At 34.5% G+C, this 23,366-nt stretch overlaps 1 protein-coding gene across 3 annotated transcripts in view; it reads left to right on the forward strand.

The window, feature by feature from the left end:
• The window catches only part of LOC149080618 (uncharacterized), an 87,318-nt gene that overhangs the window by 52,930 nt on the left and 11,022 nt on the right, over positions 1-23,366 (forward strand). For 2 of the 3 annotated variants that reach the window (XM_089239769.1, XM_089239770.1), the window contains 7 exons: positions 4,061-4,194; positions 18,058-18,288; positions 18,448-18,657; positions 18,845-18,961; positions 19,060-19,300; positions 21,733-21,894; positions 22,316-22,663. In XM_089239769.1, coding sequence (XP_089095895.1) covers positions 4,191-4,194; positions 18,058-18,288; positions 18,448-18,657; positions 18,845-18,961; positions 19,060-19,300; positions 21,733-21,894; positions 22,316-22,663 — 1,313 coding nt within the window. In that variant the 5' untranslated portion in view covers positions 4,061-4,190. The remainder of the gene's footprint in view (positions 1-4,060; positions 4,195-18,057; positions 18,289-18,447; positions 18,658-18,844; positions 18,962-19,059; positions 19,301-21,732; positions 21,895-22,315; positions 22,664-23,366) is intronic. The other variant, XM_089239768.1, reaches the window with a different exon arrangement.

A 23,366-nucleotide genomic window follows, 5' to 3' on the forward strand; every position in this document is an offset into this window, starting at 1 on the left:
CGATAATTTGAAATAATCAAATATATATAATATATAATCAATTTGATAATAATCAGAATTGTTAATTTGATATAGTTACAATAATAACATACTTACAATGACATACAAATTCGTAAGGAATACTTCATTACAAATTTATATCGATATTACCTTCAATATCAAATTTATCTTATTCAAGTATTATCATTAAACAATGGAGAGAACCGATGGTAAAGGCAAATAGCAAAGAAAACTAATACATTTTCTATACAACATTCATATGTAACAACAATCACGCTGACCGGGGATTCGAATTGTGCGAGTTACTGAATCTTAACTCCCGGTTGCTGCGAATTAACCCTTCAAGTGGCAATGACGAGATATCTCGTCTCCATGAAAGCCTTCTTATTTTAGCATAGATAATCCCACATGTTTTGTAAAGTTTATTTTTCAACGGGAAACCCTTCCCTATACCCCGTAGTTTGCACCTGCTTAAAATCGGAAAATAGCTTACTTCATTAAAAACGGTATAGCGTTTTGAAGGGGGTTTTTTTGGTGATTTCTAATTATCGCTTAAAGGATTAAGAATAAAAGAATGTGCGACGAAACTCGCATCACATCAGTTAGTATCAGGCATGGGGGTTCTCTCCATATGCTAATAGGTCAATCCACCACGAATCTTGATTGGTCTTGGAGGAAGTTCTTTCTAACAATACTGTCGAACTGAATGAATGTATCTGTGGTGGTTGGTGAGAACGTGATGTCTCCAAAAAATGATTTTTTGATTTAAAAGTAAGTCTTGGTAATTATAAGTAATTAGAGAGAAGTGAGATAAATGCATAAATACGGGCGCACGGCTAACCGACAAGCTGATGTATATTTTCATTTGTATTAGTGTGTATCAAAGTCTCGCCACAGAGAGCAACAGTCCTACAACGGTAAATCATTCACCCATAACACTTCACTCATAGTTAGAAAAACTGGGGACAGCACTACACATAACAAGCATTACACAGAAACAAAACTTTACGTCAGGTTGCACTACACGTACACGCACATTCCCGCATGTACCGGTTCGTTGGGGGGTTCCGCGGGGGGGGGGGTGCATTTGGGGTGTAGCAGTAGTAGGGAGGGACTCCAAAAAATGGCTCGGGGATCCATGATGTTCTTAAGTCAGCCACCTCGTTGGGCAATTTGCCTGTTGTGGCGTCGTATTTGTATTTGTATTGTATTTGTATGCTTTATTTTTGATTTTTTAAATGACAATGAAAATACTTGTATCTCAAAAATGTGATTTTGGAGTTATGTTCTGACCAAACACCATAGATATGTCGTCTTGATATTTTGCGTAAATAAGTAATTTAACTTTGCTTGAATAACTAAGAAAACTTGATTCTAATGAAACAGAATAAGCAAACCACTTTCGCGATAATTGTCTAAAATATGCATGCACCTATTTTGGGTAAATTAAATTCCGAAAAAAAAACTGGAATTGAAGAATTTTCACAAGGTATGTATTGCATGCAAATTCCTTTCAGGTGAATTTCATGTATTTTTGCCGTTTCACAGCATTAATCGAATGTGCTCAGCGCAATGTAAGCATTTTTATATTCAATTTATGAACGTACTCATTGTTCACGAGATGCAAACTTTCACCAATGCAATTTCTTCTAAATCAATTTTTATTAATCGATCAGTATTATGAGTTTTTGCTCATGATTGCGAAAAAAGTTTTTCCGACGCAAAACAAATTCTTTACTGAGGGTTTGTAAAAATTTGACTCCAGAAATCGAATTGCGAAAAAATTTTTGCGTTATGGCGTGTTGCTCAATAAATCACAAAAGTATGACAAGATTAAAATGTGAATTTAACAATATAAAATTTAGTATTAACAACTTTTGTTTTAGTAATTCATTCAACATCGACGATTTTACAAGTTTTTAATCTCGTTTACATGTTTTCCTCATCACATACCACAAATATTAAGAGTATCTTAAATTCCATCAAAATAAATTTGCTCTTATATAAGTGAATTTATGAGATGAGTGAGACACGGATATATCTCTCTCAATGCATCTCGTTGCGTGTATAACATTCATGTCGTTTTCAATTGAAGCAGCAAGCTTCCAAAAAAACCCGTATAAGAAAAGTTTTTTTTTTTTTTTTTTTTTTTTTTTTTTTTAAAGTATCTGCGATGCCATTAAAGTATTGATTCGTATGTTATATATTGCGCAGATGTTTTTTTAAGAGGTGCATTTTCCTATCTCACCATTCATTCTCACCATGTTATTTGCGAAGACTGGTTCGGATCTGTTTACAGACGTGTCACTTTCGTGGACTTAACATTTTCCACTGTACATCTTCTCAAGAATGCCAAGAAATGGAATAAAAAGTGAGTTTAAATTTCTTTCACTTATCTTAGTTTTTGATCTTGAAATTTAGACATAATTTTCTTTACGAAACAAGATAGAAGGTATGTAAAGTATTTTGTGACAGACATATGTGAGTGAGATGTTAACTATGGCATCGAAGGTAGGCTTCTTATTCGTAGGTTATTAGATTTCTGACACATTCTATACTTTTCCAAATAGGAGTTTTACACTTTTAAACCAGTAGGAGAAACCTTGAAATGTGTAATGAACAAGTTTATTTGACTCACATTGATATTCAATTGAATTGGATCTACATTAGTTCTTTTTCTAATCAATTTTGATTCGAAATAAAATGCTTTCATCAATAAAAAGCTTGTAATCTTTTCATTGAGAAGCTCGAAAAATGTTGGTATATTATCTGGTGAACCACTTTTGAACTAAATTGAACTTGCAATTCAAATTAGACTAATTCATCATTGTATTTAAAATTCAATATGAAAACGAAAATCAATCACGCTCTCAACTACTCGGTTTACAATCATGCTGCAATTGATGTTAAATTACGCTGTTCGATGTAGTAAATTAAAATTTGACATTATACTTGTGTTATATGCATGCGTTTACATTTGTTATATATATATTTGATGTGTAGTCATTTTTGTATATTTGTCGGGTGTTAACATCATATTTCATCTCTATTTGTCTGGTACAGCATGACTTTAGACATGGCTTGATAAATCCCAGGCCGACTATAAAATTGGTATTGGGGCCAAAATTTGTTTGTATGCGATTGCTAAATTGGGTTTGAGTGACAAAAAAAGTTTCTAATTTCATGACAGTCTCTCTTTTAACATAAAGGGATATAAATTCCTGGAAAAGACTAAAAAAACCATTTAGGACCGTTTTTTATGATTAAAATCATTCTTGGCTCCTAAGAAATTTGGCTGGTGCCTAGCCTGACTTAACAGTACTTGTAACAGAAAAAAATCAAAATCCAATGTTAAAAGTTATTTCAACATCTTGATATGAAAGGAATGCCTTTTATTTTCATGAATAATATGTTTGCCGTATAGTGTTTTCCAATCTATATCTAAAATACATTAGTACACCCCCTCCCAATAATCATATGAGCGTTACTTAAATTACTGGATTCATTGTAAATGTATTATCCTGAAGAGAAAAAATATATTGATGGAAATATATTTTCTGTAGAATAAAGAACACTTGATCACATTTCCAAGAATTTAATAGTGATCAATGGGATTTGAAGTATGTTATTACTTAATATGGAAATACATCGGTAGCAAAAGAACCGTGGAAAAATGAGTTTTTAATGACGTTCTGGTCCAATGGATCCAAAAGTTGAGCTCATCACGCCTTGATTACGTAGTTGAAAATTTTCATATCTACTGTGAAAAATATTTTTTAACTTTAAATTCGAATTCTCGTTTCTATGCAGCCAAGTAGTTAACGCACGGACCTAAGGCTTTTATTGGTGTTTGTTCGAATCCCAAATTTGGCTGTCTGTCTTATCCGATCTCAATGGCTCTATGCTTCAAGTCTCGTTTCGATATTGTTTGAGGACATAAATCAACCTTTATGCAACATAATGCATTAACGAACTTAGTATTCGAGTAATCTTTTGACATTGCAGTTTTGAAACGTTCCCTTCATGACAATAATATTTGGGATTTTTTTTTGTCTTTCAGGAGGAATATGTCAAAGCTATCATCTCTCTTGGAAAATACGTCCGATGTAAAAAATGGCGCTGAACAAAGAAAGACTTCCGATTGATATTATTACTCTAATAATGACATTACAGGGGAAAGGAATGAAGAAATGTGTAAATATATATATGTTCTTTGGGTTAATAATGCAATATTGCATTGTACGAATTCCTATATTTGATTTGTAATATTGAATGTGAGAGATTTAATAAAGATGTGATATGCATTTATCCAATGATACTAATTCGGTTTTAATGTCTTCCCGTATTGGCACCAGGCCCACTGCCCTGGTTCGTAACGAAATTGTTTTCCGCTATATTTCATGAAGTACGTAACGCAAGTCAAAGGCAATGGTATCGTCAGATGCACAGTGCAAATACAAATCCAATATCATTCTGGTTTTAATATCTTTTCTCGTCTGGGCACCAGGGTCGCTGTCCTGGTTCGTAACGAAATTTCTTTACGCTTTATCTTAGAAAGTTCGAGATTAACATAGACGTCAATGGTATCGGGAAATAGATGTAGTTGAGGAAAATTCAATGGTACCTTACTTGCGTTGATGTCTTACGGTTTCGGTACCAGTTGCACTATATACGGTCGTAATATTTATTTTATGCTACATTTAAACTTTCTTCTGACTGTGAAGATTATTAAAATCTGAGTCAATACATTGAAAAATTATGTTAAAATCGTATCTTTTCATGAATCGAGTTCACTTTCACCTTCCTTTTAATTTTGGGTCAATTGCATTTACCTCTTCATGCTTACAAGATAGATGAATTCGTAAAAAAATCCTTTGACTATCATGAATTAATTGATTAGTGCGTAAAATCGGAATTTTCTAAATGGGAAGCCGTGAATTCCAAAGGAATGGTATATTATTGTATGGATCTAGAAGACTAGTTTTTTGACGTGATTAAGTCTTAAATCTGCTGCCTGGCAGTCCAGTGGTTAGGGAGCTAGCTTCTGACTGCAGGTCTGGATATCTACTAACACACTAACAAATGTCCTGGACAGATCGTAAAGATCTCTTGGGAATGCGTGATAACGTTATTTAAAAAAAAAAATCATCTGACGATACTGGGTGCATTTGCAAAAAATTGCGTGACGAAATGCTTTAAACACTCATTTCTCAAGAAGTATTCAAAATATACTATATTATTTTCGATGTCTGTGGGTAGAACTTCCGTAACACAAATCCAATAATATCTTTCTGGTTTAATCTCTTCCGGTATGGGCACCAGGCTCGTGGCCCACATTTGTAATGAAATTGTTTTACGCTATATCTCGAGCAGTTCACAACGAAACTAGACGGCATTGGTATCGTTTGTTAGCTAATGCAAAACCGATGACAATGACATAATTTTATTAGTCGTACCTACCACGCGATTTAAGGCACATAAAACGTATTCACGTCAAAACGTCTGGTCGTATGACAGCCTACCCAATATCTTCCTTTTTCCTCTGTTGAGAGTTGTGTATCAATTTCGTAGACGGAGAATTTGAAACCGACTAGAGTGCGTTATCAAATTAGAAATATCTAGTACATTTTCACATGGGTTCCATGCAAAGGCGTGAAGTTATAACATTAGAAGGGCTCGAAAATATTAGGTGTGGTCGAGAAAACAATATTTCTATAGGTATTATCGTTCTGTGCAAAAGTCTTGCACAGAATAGTCTTGTGAATACATACGACAGCGCGTGACTTGTTTATCGTTTCTAACCCCTTCGAATGGACAACCAGCCCTAGGCATTTTCATTCGTAATAAAATGCAATTTTCTGGGTTAATTTTGTGTACTTAAATATTGAGTGGTCTCGGGATCATGGACCAGGTATAAGTTTACACCTACGGTAATTCTGTATTGTATAGTTCGTTAGCGGTTTATTTGGCATTATAGTTGTTTGCCCAGTTCTTTTTCGACAAAATGTTACGCTTGAGAATTTCTAATTTTTTATTTGATGCGCAGATTTCATTCTGCGCTCGATTTATGGATGGTGATAGAGGTGGTGGGAGAACAAAACGATGACGAGACGCTTGTTTTAAAACGAACAAATGGGAACCAATACTTGTTCTTCGGCCGAAAATCGCTACCTACTCTAAAGCCGGGTTTTCCTAGGAGTAGGATTTTTGCTTCGAGTGAACCAAACTGGACCATTTCGGGTCGGCAGAAACGTGTTGCATAATCACGCTAAGCGTTTCTGATTTCGTAGCGTGACGCAGTGCCGCAACTAGATGCTTGGTCACCCGGGGCAAATACGAATTTTATCGCCCCCTTGTAATGTTAAAAAGGTTTGAGAATGAAATTTGCGCCCCCTCTGGTCCAGCGGCCGGGGCGCAATACCCGCCTATTTCCCCCTAGTTGTGGCCCTGGCATAAGCTCAGGGCGGCTGTATAGTACATGGCCTTAGCATCAGCTATTCTGTCGTCTGCATGCTCCGGTTTGAAGGTTAGGGGAAAGAGAAAACAACAAAAATGAAGAGATACCGCTTTTCCTATTGGTGAGTGGACGGCGTGTCGCGCTGGGTGATTCACGTTGCACACGGTAGTTTCCTACTGGCGCGATACGGCAAATGATGTAGCATGCAACTCGACGCGGATTGGTTAAAAACCCGAATTTCAAATTTTTTACCTAATCCGCATAGAGTTGCATGATGAGACAGACGCTTGCCGTATCGCGCCAGTGTGAACACGGCCTAATGACGAATTTCCACTCATATACATCTCCCTTTATCGAACTATAGCAACAGGATATCCCTATTCCAGTCGCCTTATATAAAACCATCTTCAAAACCTGTTCTGAAACCAAGAATATGTTTGAAAAAAAATCTAACTAGAATCTCTTTTCCTCGATATGATTGCGAATTCCACTTTCGGTGAATCTTTGTTAGGACAGAAAAATGCGTTTCACTGTAAGGAGGAGAAATAAAGAAGCATTGTACGGATTAAATTATTGAACTTTTGAAAATTTTGATATAGGTTCATATATTTTCTGTTATTTTTTGATTCGCGCTCATCCTGTCAGACTTCCTACTAAAACGGGAACAAAATCTCCATTGAACATCCTTCTACACTCCACGCTGCTTAATGTGATAGCATCGGGACTTGGAGTTTCTGGTAACTATATACTCGAAAATTCCCGTGTGCAAGTACGGTGACCATACATCCCGTTTGGTAAAGTATTGGTGAAAAAGGGAATGGCAGCTGTTTTTATTTCTTGCATAATTGGTTGCAAAATGCCGATTCCTTTTTTTAGTGGAGTATCGAACTCCACATCAAATTTTGTATTAATTACCAATGATGAGACTTTACAAGTACCAAAGTATCGGACATATTTTAGATTTTCTTATTTCGAGGCAGGAGTTCCTTGAAAAAAAATAGCTGGAAATATTCTCCCTCCCAGCACGCAAAATAGATTAGCACGTTGTGATAATTTTTTTTCGTGGATAGCTAAAACTTTTGCGTGTAGTTGCAGTAAATTTCATACTAAATTATCTATTTTCGTAAGATTGCTCTCAAGTTTCTCAACATTATATTGGTATCTATGAATAATTATATAATTTTTATTGTGCATAAAGATTGGTGCTACATCTCAACGCTAAAAGACCTTCAGATAACAAACTGAAATTATCTCGAAATTTTTTCGATAATTCAAAGAAGTTTTTTTAGTTTGTTTAAGGAATTAACGTTAGTAGCAAATGTTGCACAAGACAACTGTTGAACGAAAACATAATATTTATTCAGTCGTCATACAAGGCTTAAACTCACAAGCTGTTTGTGATACGGTTGCGTGCAAATACCTTAAGCGTTATGAAAAATATCAAGAAATACATTCTTTGCTCATGCATGTCTGCTTAGGCCCAATAATTTCAAGACTACGCTGCGGACATACTTACGGAATTGAGTTTGTCTCGGCATTCGATTAATTTTTAACCAAGTAGGCAAACTGTAGAAAATAAAATCCCAAGCTACTACGCTGTTACTTTTGTGCAAAGATTATTGATCCGCGTATTTAGCCGACATCTCGAGACGTTGAGTAAATAATAAACATCCTCCGGATTCGTACTATTGTAAGCAGAAAAGACGTAAATAACAAAAGGTGATTTCGAAAGAACACGTACTTGAACTAACCCAGTTCATTTTGGCTGCGACGTGCGGGTACGTTGAAACTATTGCGAAGATAGAACGGTTCAAGTATTCTAAAGCTGCTTTTATACTATACTGAAGAAGTAAAACCTATTGTAGGACTTCCTATATTCACAGTATTTTAACCAAGACCAAGTTGCTCGATACACTATAAATCATTTTTTTCTTCGGTTAAAAATTTATCGCTTTGCTTTCACTATTTCTGAGGCTGGGATTACACTATAAAAGTTTCATAAAAGTTCATTTATAAAACTCAAAAAATACAACCAATAAGGTGAACGATTGCATTTGCTAGAATGTTACCAATGCTCTTATTGGTTGCATTTTTCAACTTTTATAAAATTACTTTATCAGACTTTTAGTGTAATGCCGGCCTGAGGCAGGTATGTTTAGCTATACGCTTTTTTGTCTGCTTAAATGAAATCGCTTAGCAATCACGAAAGGAAATAAACAAATTCAAAAGTTATTACTTATAAAAAAACCTTTCTATATACCCTGGAGTCGATGAAAATTGTGCTTACAATTCAGAAATTGTAGCACATAGGAAAAGATTAATTTTTATTTAATTTATTAGATCACATATTCGTACATATCATTTTCCAAGAGGCAAATAGTTGCCGATACTGTAAATATAATTGTAAATAACTTAAAAACCCGTTATACACGTAGTATAGGGAAAAAATATATCAAATCCCACAAAGTGGTATAATACAAATTCGAGTCAAATTAATAATGCAAAGAAAAAGGAAAATAGCAATTATAATTGAAACTTTCGGCTAGATAAAAAATTCCCAAACTTCAAGTTATTTTTAACCGTTCAGTTGAAAATAAAAATGATTCTCATTGACAGATTAATAGATTCGATATATACAATGACCCTTTCTGAGCATCACGTTTTATAAATTCATTTACTACAAATCTGACATTCTTCCTTCTGTGACAAAGAATTTTTCGATCCGATCATCATTTATTACTCTAAATGATTTATCATCCTGTTCTTTGATCGAAGAAAACGATCCGGTGACCAGATTGATATTGAATTACTTCAACAAAGCAAGCACAACAGCACTCGTTTGTCTTTTTCAGTGTCAGATGTCATCGAGAACTAGCACAAACTCGAAAGAATTTTTCAGTTTTGAGGCGAGAGGCATGTCATTTTCGTTCAAAAAATCCATACGACCTACCTGCCAATGCTCAATTTTAACTAATCACGAAATTTTCAAATCTTAGTGTTCTCTGTTAAATGTTTTTCAACTTCTTCACTTTAATGTTAGAATATTTTGCCGTTAGCTGTCGATTTTTTGTAGTTAACATTTGTTAATAACTATTGAATATTTTTACTACAGGGTGTCCCATAAGTTTGTAAAGTTTATAAGTTCATAAAAATTGAAGGAATTTATGTTTGAATGCGGTTTGTGAACAAAGGCTATTCTCACGAAGGGAGATTTTTTCTTTTTTTGTTACAGAAAAAAATAATTTCAACTTTTGTTCATAGAGAGCGCTGCCCGAAAGCAAATCACTGGAGACGGGCAACTCAGATTCCTATAAAATGCAGGGTGTACGATTAACAGCTAATTTCTTAATTTTCCAGTTACTGGAGGTTACATAAGGTTTTCATTGTGATGTTGGATCACTGTTGAAGTTGTTTTACCTCAGTTACGAATCACCGGCTGAAATTTCACGAACGTTTCGGACACGAGATTGAGGAGTGCAGTATACTAACAATAGATGCCATATAAGATATATGTGTGTAAACAGTTTCCCTATTCACATAATAGTTCACAATACATACATGAATAGATAAGATATAGAATATACAACCACACATAATTATGAAAATGGTGAGTAAAAGTTGAATGAAACAATGGAAAAAATATATACACATTAATAATGAAAATTAAGATAAACCATTCACAAAAAATCAAAAACCAACCCTCATGAAAGAAAATGAAGATGTACACATACGAATATACGCAAGTAAAAATAAAAGAACCAAAATTTTTTTCAGATATTTTCATACTTGTAATTTCAGAATGCGAAGGGCTTCCTTCCTTCGCCCCGTATTCCTCACTAAATAGGATAATACGAGTAGCCAAGAAATAAAAAGTTCTCTTTTAAGATGAACTCTCACCTTCGTCACATTTTTGCATGAAAGAAGGTGCACGGGATCTTCTTCCTCTGTTCCGCATGAACACAGCGAACTACTGGCAAATTTCATTGTTGATGAATAGCTTTCAAAATTCCCACGGCCAGTAATAAATTGAGTCAAGTGGAAGTTGGTGGAGAATTGATGTCGTGGGCCGTGTGACGAACATATTAAAATTAAATAAATGCTCATTGAAAACATCGTTGTGTGCCGCAATATAAACTTTTAATCAATTACTTAAGCATTCGCTGCAATTAGTCTAACTCAATAATTAATCGAATAGACAATTGAAATTCAAATTAGAGAATTTTCATATAAACAAAATGCAATTTTTTATTTGCCACTCAAACCTTCACCACTTATCCACCTTCTGCCTAGGGCCTCTGTGGTGGAATATAGTACTTTTGTATGCTACATTTTTAGTACATTTTTGAAACACAATTAAAGATTAATGGGTAAATGCCCGACTGATACTTGAAAGACAGCCTACAGAGTGACGTTATCAAGAACCACACCTAAAAAAGTTTCTATTCGGGGACGCCTATTGGCTAAAAGTGATGGTGTGGGGGTTTTCCTTTACAATTCGTCTAGGCGTCAACAGAAACAATTTGTTGTGACTGTAAACAAAACAGTTTGACATAGGGCTTTCGCTAAGAAAAATAAGTTTCGACAGGCTCTTGGGTTGACAAGAGAGAACAAATAAAAATTCTTGAGTTTGATTCATTAAAGGAATTAAAAATACTTATAGGAAAACGCGCTCACACAACAATGAATGACATTTCATTCTCGTTTAAAAAAACTTTTGAATCGACAAAATTTGAACTTTTTTTTTTCCGGTACGAAAAAAATCCCTTCGTGAGAATAATTTTTTTGGCAAACCACATTCAAATATACCAATTCCAATGAATTTTTAAACTATTTACGGGACACCGTGTATTTTTGTACAAGAAAATCTGGTAACGAATCTGCTTCAAATAACATTTGCAATATGTTGACGAATCTAGTCTGAGATGTGATTAGTCTCGGTATTGATGCCCCCCCCCCCCCAAACATCTTTTTTCTCTGGAAATACCATGTTTAAAATGATGTGGTGTAAGACGTCGCACACGTTAGACAGTCACAAACACTTTGCTAAATGAATGTATATAAATAGTGATATTACGTAATTCCCCTTGTCGCATTTTAGTGGCGAACCGTTGATCCTAGAGGCATACCTCCAGTTATAAAAATTATCCAAATAGTTTGGATAATTAGCTTAGTTTGCGTACAGAACTTCATAAATTTGGGCTTTTCAGACTTGACGCATTTTTTTCCCATAATCGATTATCCACTGATTAACTCGAAAACGATTCGTGATAGGACAGAGTTTGTAGGGTTTTATGTTCCACTTGGGCTCGTCTATCACCACCTTTTGTTTGGCGGAACAGACCACGTTCACCCTGTATAAGTCACATTGGAAATAAGGTGTGTCCCTAAATGATAAAGCAAAATACAATATTCTATAAATAACTTATTTTTTTTTTCGAAATGAAATTTATTTAACTAGAAATCACTGACCGCACAGGATTAAAGCTATTATAATAATTTAACATATATCTGCATTTCTAATGACAGAAAAAAGTTAGGTCGAATAGTGGAATCAAAACCTGTCCCAAAATGATAAAAGCCACTTAAAAAATACTCATGTTCAATTATATTTTCACCGTCCAATAAATTTCCCAGTGTTCTTCATAATGTCAAACACTCGTTTAGCCATCGATTCAACAAGTTTTTGGCATTACTGCAGAGGAATATATTGCCACACTGTGAAGACGCTGTTGTATTGCTTGCCGTGCCCATACACTTTACGTGCCACTGTAGCCCTCATGTTTTCCATCGGATTGAGGTCTGGAGAACATGCAGACCAGTCCATCACTGGAATCCCATTCGCAAGGAACCATTTTTAGGTCAAATTTGCATTTTCCTGTCGAAATTCAGTTGTGGAGCCATTTTAAAATTCAAAATATGGAATTAGATGCTAATTTAAATATGGAATTAGATGCTAATTTAACAGTTCCTGAAATTTCTGAGCATTATGACGTTCAGATATAACAACTAAACATTTTTCTAGTAGCATTGAAAGCACCCCAGACTGTTACACCTCCGCCACCTTGTTGACGCTTAAGGTAGTTTAGTTCTTATTTTATGATATCGTGCCAATAATATTTCCAGCCATCTCTGGACCGTCCAAATTAAACATTCCAGACATACAGTATGATATTTCACCCAACGAAGTCTTTCCTGTTTATGATGCTCACTAAGTTTGGACGAGTAAGCATTTTGTGATGGCCAGATGTATTTACAACCATGAAGAAATGAGATGAAAAATGTAGATTTAGATACATTCACGCGTCAGGAAAAAATGGTATTTGCCTCAAACTTATGGAAAAGAGTGAGTTACTTTGCGCAGAATCAATTTTCTCCGTTTCGTCAACACAGGAGGGACAACCTTTAGTCTTTCTAGTGCCATACCGTCCCTTTAATTTCAAGTAAACTACTGCACTGGATCGGCAAATTGACTTCGCAATTGCTCAAAACGACAGCTTATTCCAATGCAATTCATCAGTTGTTTCGTTCGCGAGCTATTAAAGATTTCCCTCTACCATTATGAACAAAACACAACTAAATTCGAGACAGAAAATTACGCAGTTGCCGATACAATAAAATCTGTTTTTTTAATTCCCCTCCAGTCTAGTGGCGAAATTTGCATGACGGTGCAATAAACCAAGGTGGCTCTATCATTTTGAGACACTCTTTAAGAAAGAATATTCGATAATTTGTTTATCCTTTGAAATTTTTCAGCAAAAAAAATTTCTGAGAAAGATTTAATACAAGCTAGGTATGGGTGTGATATAACAACTCTTATGAGGATAAACTTATATTTAGGAAAAACCGAAAAATACAGGTGGTTTTATCATTTTGGGACACACCTTATTGTTCATTTTTGTCGCACCACGGGTATTTTCTGTATACGAGGGCTAATTAGACCGGGACCTACAATTTATTACATGTTTCGAACGATAGCTTTTTTTATACTCACTGATGGGTTGGTGCGCTAACTTTAGTATAAGGTACAGTAAAGAAAATTGGGGGGGGGGGCTGTTTTCAACTAAATTTTAATATATAGGATTGAAAGATGATTAGAGAAGTATTAATGGTATTTCCATGTCAGAAAATATGTATAAAATATCTTCATGTAAAAAATTTGAAATAATTGACTGGATTTTAGACGATTTAAAAATAAGCTCAGTCAAAATTTCGTATTAGACGCAACTAGGAGAATCTCGTTGCAGATCGGATTCAATTCAAAAAATCATGAATTACTGAATCGCCATATACTTCAATGACCGATGACTCTGTACCCGATTGGTTAGTTATGCACTAGCTTTCTGTTCAATAATCCGTGGAGCGATTCGGTGTAGGCTTGAAGTTGCTCACCCTAAGAGTTCTAAATAAAACGAAAAGTCTGTAGTACTTCAATGAGGTATTTGTGGAAAGTGTACTCTGATAGCAAAAAAGGGTCTTATATATATATATTTATTTTTATATATATATATAATATATATATAAAAATAAATATATATATATATATAAATTATTTTTAAAAAATCTTCGATAATACTGTGCGGCTGACAACGTAAATCATTTCCGATGCCATTAAAAATATTTTAAGATCTGGCGTTGCACCATATGTAGCCTTAAGATATGGTTAGAATAACTTAAATATGATTTTAATATCACAATTATATTCTGTGTTGATGGCTGTCAAAACTGTGTACTATGTCCTGAATCACGAACTTAATTTAGCATATTCATTGTTCGTTGAAAGTCATTGCGCATTAATTTTGGATCCATTTCAAGACATTCCTTGAACGAAGAACCTATCATTATACTCATTTGCGTTACTGATTTCTGAACTTTTAATAAATTCTCTGTCATTACGTTACGTGTTCGAGGACTGATTGCCTCTCAAATTTGGTTATCCGGGAGGGGGGAACTATCATAAATTGAAAGTATTTTTCAAAGGAAAACTAGATCTTGTTTGAGAACATTTTTGAGCGTTATTTCTCCCGTCACTTCATTTAATTGAAATGACTACTTTTCCATTCTTCACCACGTTCATTTAAACGTATGTTTTACCGTAACATTGTGGGGAACTTGATATGAATACATTGTTTTTTCAAATATAATAAATCGAAATGCTCTACCCAGGATTGTGAACAGTTGCGTGTTGCATTCATTAAACTAAAATTGTGACGAATTCTAAAAAAAACTACAATGAAATATTTCTCTTCCGTTCGGGGATTCTGATTTATAGTACATTAAGTTTTATATTAATAGTGTTTAGAGCCTTGAGAAAAAATTTCTGTTCTTGATTTGTTGTTTGATATTTAGTTTAAATAAAGCTTTGTAGATATCAAGCTGGTTTTTGCATGTTGGTTCTACTCTCTTTTCCCAATTTAATTTAATGCTTGATCTTGGAGTTTATATCCCTGCTATTAAATCGTAAAGGGTGCATCCTTTTCCTGACACTACTTAATTTTTACAGGTCTCCCCCGTGATAATGTCAGCAGTGTCAAGATCGTTGTCAAAAATCCATTTCTAAATTACTTACGCAAATCGTAATTCCCTATGTAATTAAAAGCTGTATAGTACTGTCGGTGCTGAAATTTAAGGCAAAAACGTGTACATATTTACGCTTTCAATTATAGGTTTCCATTAATAAGATTTCAACGAGAATAAAATGCACCAATTAGCTGCCATTTCCTTAAGAGTTTTGCTAATATAATGGTTAGCAATTATGAGACGCGTGAACTGAGCATACGAGGTGTTTTGCAATTTCTCGCTATTTTGATGCTGTCTCTATCCCACATTTGAGAATGAATTCCTGCGCAAAAATAATGAAGCTCATTCAAATTCGATTTGTTACTTAACTATTCTAACAGCTACGTCAGATCATTCGACTTGAAACTTTTTTTTAAAATAATTATTCATTGATTTATAAATGAATAAAGCGCCTTGTAAAGAATAACTGTTTCCCTTTCAATTTTGTTCAAGACACTTATTAGTCTATTGGTAGTGATATTAGGGCAACTTATCCGATTTACTGAGAGTAAAAATGCATATAGTAAAAGGGCAGACTGACTGTCAATGAACACAGAACAAAATGTGAATAAATTACAGATATTGCATAAGGATTAGGAAACAAAACATCCTTAAAACGTTCGTATGTAGATGATGCTATTACTGAAACAATGTGTTTCAAATTTTTTTCAGTAGCAGCAAGTATTTCGATAATTGGATAAAAAGTGGCCTTCCAGCATAGATTTCATTTCAAAATTGTGCTCTTCGCCCTCTTGATTTAAAAATCCAATAACTACGAGCCAGATAGCTCCGTTGATTTGTTTTAAATATTTCTCCGACATTCTGACAAAAAATGTGCTTGAAAAATACACGCTATTGGTGTTAGCAAATTTGGAAAAAAAAAGTTAATTGTTATTTTCTATTAATCTGTCGGGGAAATTTTCAATACATTTCCGATCAGCAAATATTCTATTCAAATTTCAAACATTTTCCAGGTTCTCTTATCGCAAAAATACTGGTTAATGCTTTCTCTTGGTGTCTTTGATTGCAAGCGAAGCATGAGGCAATTAATTAATGCAAATCTCAGTTTGTCGATGCCTATTTAGTTAATTAGTTTCACTAATTATGTTCAGCCATTTCAAAAAAATACCTGTTTTGTTTTCACTGGCTTGCTTTTGATTAATGCAGCTATTCTGGCTGTTACAGTGGAAAGAAACATTATTCCCCGATATTTCTTTCGAGAATAAAGCCGTGCATTATATATAACACTGCGTTTACTTTCAGGTATAATTAAATTTCTTGTTAGCGAATGTTTTCATCTTGAAATTTCATTGTTTAACGTTGGAATTTTAATTGAATTCCAAATTGTTCATCCGGGATATGAAAAAGAATAAGAAGCTCATGATCTTGCAAACTTTTGGTTACTTATTTATCTCTGAAACTTACGTAAAGTGAATCGGAGCTTCCAAAAATTCGGCTAATATGCACGTACTCTCAAAAACTTCAATTTAGGATGAGGTCAACCCATCCCTTCAACCTTACTTTTATAAAACATGATTAAACAAATGATCGATGAATTTAATCGTGGTTATAAGTGGCCTACGACGCAAATTGGGGCTGCCTTTGTGCATTGTGCGAATCTTTCTTCCCGCTGGAATCTATTCAGTTTTCGTATATTTCGCCGTCCATCATTGCCATTCTGAATTATAAATTTTTCAAACTTTAATTATGAGGTGTTTTTCCTAAGTCCCTCAAGCTTGGGAAAAAATTTTCGTGGACATTTTTCGCTGTTCAAAAATTTGTGTAAACTGGAAAATTTTGTGTAACAAAACACGTTAATGTGGTGTTTAAAATTGAATTTTTTTGCTAAAGATGCAAATATGAAACTTTTGCTAATACCATATTTTCAAGTTTAAGAATCTACGAAAATCAATTTTTTCCTGATTGTATTGCACAGTGAATTGAAAACTTTGTAAAACGTATATCAAATTTTAACCACATAATGAAACCACGGCTTGAATTTTTCAGAGTAGGAAACAACTGCCGATTATCGATGACCTATTTACTTAGAAGTGATATACGGATGAAAAAACACACACTTACATAGTTTCTTCAAACGTTTTTTGCTTATTTAGTGATAGACACAATAACCTTAAGGTATGTTTCAATGCAATGAAAAATCTCAACGTTTATACTACTTGATAAACAAATAAGTAAATTGGCCTTCACTATATCAGCTGATTACTATACAAAAAGCTCCTGAAATTAAAATATTTGTTATGGACAATAAGTTTAGCAACAATAATCTTAGTTTTGAAAATATTTAGCTGAAATAAGTTTAATCCAGAATGCAGTTTTTGTGAAGATTGAGTGAAAATAATTTCTTCGTAACAATTTCTTAATCCGCATGACATCGAAAATGGTCTTTAATATAAAACGGGAAATCATAGCAATTTGACTTTAATCAATCAGATTTTAAAGATCCTCTCTTGTTTTCACTGCGTAGACGAGCTTTCATGTTTCTGCGAGCCTTTTTATGTAGGAACCATTAGAAAAGATATGTTCCGCGCGACACGTGTTTTTATAAGTCATTTAGGTCAATATTGAAATTCAGCAGTGCCGAACAATGTCTAAAGAAATATCTATTTTCAGATCATTAGGATTCTTGAAAAAATTTGATTTACTCACCAGAAACGAGAGGCTAGTTACAATCTGCAAACATTGTGATAATTAACACAAAGTGTTACAACAGAGCCTGGCAAGTTTCCCTGCATGAAATCAGAAAATAACTGTTGAAACATTTCCCAATTTCAGACGAGGATGATAAATCAAATACGAAGGGTGCATGAATAAAAAATTATGATCGCTGAATAGATAGCGATGATTGAGAGAGATAGTATATTGATCATTTTTCATACCATTTTATCCGAATATGCACTTTCCTGGGGCACGTTATTGCATTAAATTGCCCCCAAAAATCTAAATATCTCTGAATTTGCAGTGCTTTGCTCAAGTTATTCATTTGCTTTCATAATAAATGTAATATGAATTTAACTTGCTTACAGATTGTCTCAATCTCCAACTCTACCGTGATAGTAAAGAAAGATGCAAAAATGGGCCCACGAAGGCTTCCTTGTCATTGCAAGGATTTCTGGGGATGGAAACAGGATTTACGCTAGATAAAGAGAGCAACACTATGGCCCTCATCTGTTCAGAGCTCGTTGTTGTATTGGCGTTTGATTCAAGGGAACTATTGATTCAATGGCAAGTCAAAATAAGAGCAAACTTGGCAGAAGGTGAGTGCATATCACAGCTGATAACAAAATCAATTTTTAAGACTCCAACGATACTGGTACTGTTAAGGATTCGAAAAAAATGTTGATTCGACAAAAATATTAGTTTAATTTATTTGTACTTGTACTCAAAAGTAATATGCATCTTCATGTCTATCATAGAGCAGCAGTATCTGGTGCAAATAGCTACTGTCCCGCCGAAAAGCAAGCTTCCGTGTGGCCCAGCCCGGTTGCATCTACAGGACCACATTTTTAGCTTAATTGCAGGTGTCCCTCCCAGGCTGTTGGGCACATGGCCTATCAAAGAGCTTCGCAGATTCGGTGTCATAGAAGGGAAGTTTTGTTTCGAAGGTGGATCTCTCTGCGGGAAAGGTAAATTTGATTTAGTTTTCAATTTACATTTAATACGTGGTCCGAACCATAAAGGATATAATTTTGTAAAGTTAATTTCATGTATATGCAAAACGTATATGCATGAGACCTTATTGTCTAAAAATTTTGTTTTATATATACGTTGGAAATGTGTGATCGATTTTAACTTTAATTCATAATTTTTCAGGAGAAGGTTTGCATGTTCTTCTAACGAATCAATCAGAAGAATTGTCTCAAGCCATGACTCTGGCTTCGAAAGGAAAGCTTCCCGGGAAGAGAAAAACGTTATCAAGGAAGAACTCTTGTAAGTGGTTACGATGAAAGTATATACATCTTCGAGAAGAAAGGGTTTTGAGTCAAGATGCTTAAATTTTATATATATATACATTTATATTTTCATAGTACTTGAAACTTCCACTCGGTCACCGATGTCAAAGTCAAGTCGCCGCAGCACAGAAAAATGCAGTACCAGTGATTCTAGTCGCCCGTTAATTAGTTCTGGCTCAGAATGCAGTACCTGCGATGCTTGCTCAGAAATTCTTAGATGCACGGATACTTTAGCTGGATCCGATGATATAACTTACAATTCAACCAAAGCTTCTTCGTGCAGAATTCATTATAGGTGGCCTTCGTGCATGTCAAGGTACTTTGAATTTTAGAATGTTTAAGACCTTTTCTTACTTAATATTTTTACTTAAATCCTTTGAAAGTTCGATGAAATTTTAATAGAGATAGCACCATTAACTTTTCTTGTTATAAAAGGTGAATAGCTAGCATATTATAGTTACCATATATTATAATTTTAAGATAATGTCTGGGCATCACTGCATCGGTTGTTCCCTTTAACCCTTTAAAATTTTCCTGATCCGTACCACAACTGCCGCATTTGAAATTGTGAGACCTTCACAAATTGCTACCTATTTTCAATAATTTTTTTTTCCGATTGCGAGATAACTGCTCCCCCAACAAGAAAATTGACTCCGCCTATCGCTTTAATTTCGTTTACTGATACAAAAACATCTGCCATGACGTGTGGCTTTTTAGGAAGAGAAATACTTTTTTTTGGAAAAAAAAAAATCTGTTGTTAATAATAAGCGTATATATATATTTATTTCTTTACCACGCTCCTTCTCTTATCTAACCTTGAACAAGAGCTGACTCCGAACACTGGCAGTTTGTTTATTGGAAGGGAAAGGGGGGGGGGAATGGAAAACATATTTTGCTGTAAAAACAACTTCATTGCGTTTTCAGAAGACGAGACATTTTGGGTGACTGAAATAAAGCAGATTAAGTTCGAGATATCTCGGGATTGCCGCTGAAAGGGTTAATCTCTTTCTAAATGAAAATATCTAGTTCACATAAGTATGAGCATCTTTCTGGTTCCTTTAATTTTTATGTTACTGCCGAAGTGCAGCCACTTCGCAAAATGGCCAAAAGTTTTGGACAAAGTCCGAATTGCAGAAATGATGCGGACTTTGATCGGCCATTTCGTGAAGTGGCCGGAGATCCCTGGCCAAAGCTCGATGTGCTGAGTTAAGACGACCCGGTAGGAGCTAAATCCATTTTTTTAATCGCCAACTTGTGACACAAGTCTGTATAGTTGGCTGACGCGGTAGCCCGGTCGATAAGATACTCGCCTAAAGTACCAAAGGATGTTTAGAGGTGTCACGAGTTCGATACCCGGTTCGTCCTTATCAGAAAACTTTCCTGACACAGGGGTACAACAAAAAACGGCGACTTGACCGCAGCAAAGAATTGCTACCGCAGAGAGTACCCCATCGAGAGGTTAGTGCACCAACCGCTGAGTATAAAAAACAAGCCTGCCGTTCGGAATCGGCAATAAATTGTAGGTCCCGGTCTAATTAGCCCTCGTGTGCAGAAAATGACTGTGGTGCGACAAAAATGATCAATGTATAGCAGCTGTATTGAATTAGCTCCATGTTGCGAGAGATAAAGTGAAATTTGAGAGAAAAAAACTATAAAAATAATTATATAAACAAATATAGCTTTCTCTACCAAATTTTTGAGGGGAAAAAATTATTATCGCATCATGACAGCGGTTTGATTGGTTGCCATAACTAACGTGAACATATTTATCACGAAAGAGATACTCCAACTTGACGATGATCCCGAATCATGTCATTGTTATCGGACATTGGCCAGGGATAACTGACCACTTCGCAAAGTGGCTGGCCAATGTCCGAAATTCAGTCATTGGCCGGATCAACATTCAACGAAATTTCGAGTTTTGTTAGTAGCTTTAAATTTTTTTTTCTCTTAAGATTTAATATTTTTTGCATTATTATAGCTTATAAGCCATGTTTTGCTCAATTCATTATCAACTCATTTTTTTAGGTATTAATGATTTTACTGGGAAAATACCACTCTAAAAAAGTGAAAAAATTCAAATGTTTTCATAAAAGCATTAAATGAAATGCAAAACATTTATATTGTGCCATGAATATGATATTTATAATGAAACTTTATTGTGTCTGACTTTTATAACTCGAATATAGCTTGAACTGATTTTTTTTTTCCTTGGATCAAAATACGCGACCACATAAATTGAAGTTTCGGTGTTCTTAAAACTGATGGAACAACTGAACCCAATCATTCAAATACAAATACAACACCACAACAGGCAAAATGCCCAACGAGGTGGTTGAGAAAAAGATGACCATAACAAATATGGATGTCATATATTTCAAAAATACAGCAACCCAATTTAAATACACAATCACAAAAATTATAAACAATTTATACACATGATAAAATATTATATACAATGCCCATAAAGAATATTATGGTTGTCTTATTCTAAGTATGGATAGCTTCTCGATTTACCCCAACATGTTTATCGTATTTCTTTTTAAACGTGTCAATTGTTACAATTTACTACCTCCGGGGGTAAGCTATTCCCCCGGAGCTTATATCCCTGGAGGGACAGAGCCTGGGCCGCGACTGGTTTGTCGGGGGTAAGCTATTCCATTTATTAACAACGCATTCATTGGTTATTAGATAATTTTACAACGATCACGCATGTTACTGTAATAACTACATATTTTTCTCACAAAGATGGGGTCACAGCTCAACAATTACAACAAGCGATGTGGAAAGCATGGATACAGTTTCTGTAACTCTAAGTGACTACCATGGTACGGCTCATTCAACCACCAGCAAAAAACCTAGTGATCAGGGAAGTTCATCGATATGCTTATGTGATGGACAAGGAACATGGTAAGAATATCGAGAATTTCAGTAGCAAAACATTTGACAGAATTTTTTCAAATTTTAAATGAACAACGCATATATGCACAGATATGCATATAATGCGTTCTTAAAATTGAGATGACTCCTAAAATGATTTAATAATAGAGATACTTTATTCAGAGAAGAAGTACGAGCTGGATTGAACCATAAACTACGATTGAAATTTACATCTGTTTTTAATAATTATTTCATCAATTTGAAGATTTCGTTTTCTGAGTTTACGTGAAAATATTTAAAGTAATTGCAAATAGTTTCAAATAAAGGGCATTTTTATTGAGGAAAACCATGCCGCTGATCTGCATTTCAATTGATTTTTTAGCAGAGTAATTTATTTTTACTGAAAATAATTAGACTCTCAGAAAATTCAAATGGTATTTACTTTTTTTAGGCCTTTCAATCATTGCACAAAATGTGGACGCCAATTTTATAGTAGTAGTAGTTTGAGTCATCAGAGTGCTGATATGCGGAGTAGCCAGCTTTCGCCGACTCTCCATGCTTCCGATTGTGCCAATAGTTTCAGTCCACAGTGGACGATGAACGCAGCATTACCGTCACCGACGAATGGAGACGTTGGTTTGAATCAGAAGAAAGACCCAACGTACCAAGCCATGCAGCCCCTATCTGATAGGACATCACTTTGCTCACACACTAGTCGAAGCAGTAGCGCAAGTACTGCAAGCAGTAGCGGATCAGAATATTCTGTGCCCCGGAACTACTTGGAAGCATTATACGACAAGTAAGAACAGCTTTTTGTAATGGGTGATTTTTCGGAGATTCAAATTCTCAATTTTTGTTTTCTGAGCAAATTTTCAGTGTAAATTTATTTTTGAAAAAGATAAAGGCCCAAATTTTACTGAGTGATTTTTTTTTTTTTTTTTAAAATTAGACTGAAAATTTTATTTTTTGTATTTTCCGCTTTAATAATTTGGGGATTTGGAGATGGGGATTTCAACTATCACAGCACTGAGTTCTTTACTTAAATTTTGCTTAATGTACCTAAATTTTAATATGAACCATATATAAATATACTCACACACACACTTTTGTTAGTCCTTTATATCCGATATTATGAAAAGTATAATAAGAAATTATAATAAATTAAAATAAAAGTATAAATGTAATGATAATATTTATCATGTAAATTATTTGGTAAGTCATTTTAGTTCTAATTAAAGACAAAAAACTGTTTTTGACACAATTAGTTTAAAATAAATTATCTAACCTGGTACTTTAGAGTACCGCCAGGATATAAATGGTTAAAAAATCCTGTGTGCCCCGATATGGGTTTAGATGATATTCAATCATACAAAAAAATTTCGTGATTTAGTTCAAACATCAGTGTCTGTGGACATCCAAAGTTCATAACGCAGGAAGTAGAGAATTTTCGTTTACGTGTAATAAACAAATCCTTCGTACAAAACAAATATAGTGAATAGTTT

This window comes from Pholcus phalangioides, unplaced genomic scaffold (assembly GCF_987345545.1).
Source record: "Pholcus phalangioides strain wild (caught in Gottingen) unplaced genomic scaffold, Ppha-v1.0 ptg000011l_1, whole genome shotgun sequence".
NCBI classification, from domain to species: domain Eukaryota; kingdom Metazoa; phylum Arthropoda; class Arachnida; order Araneae; family Pholcidae; genus Pholcus; species Pholcus phalangioides.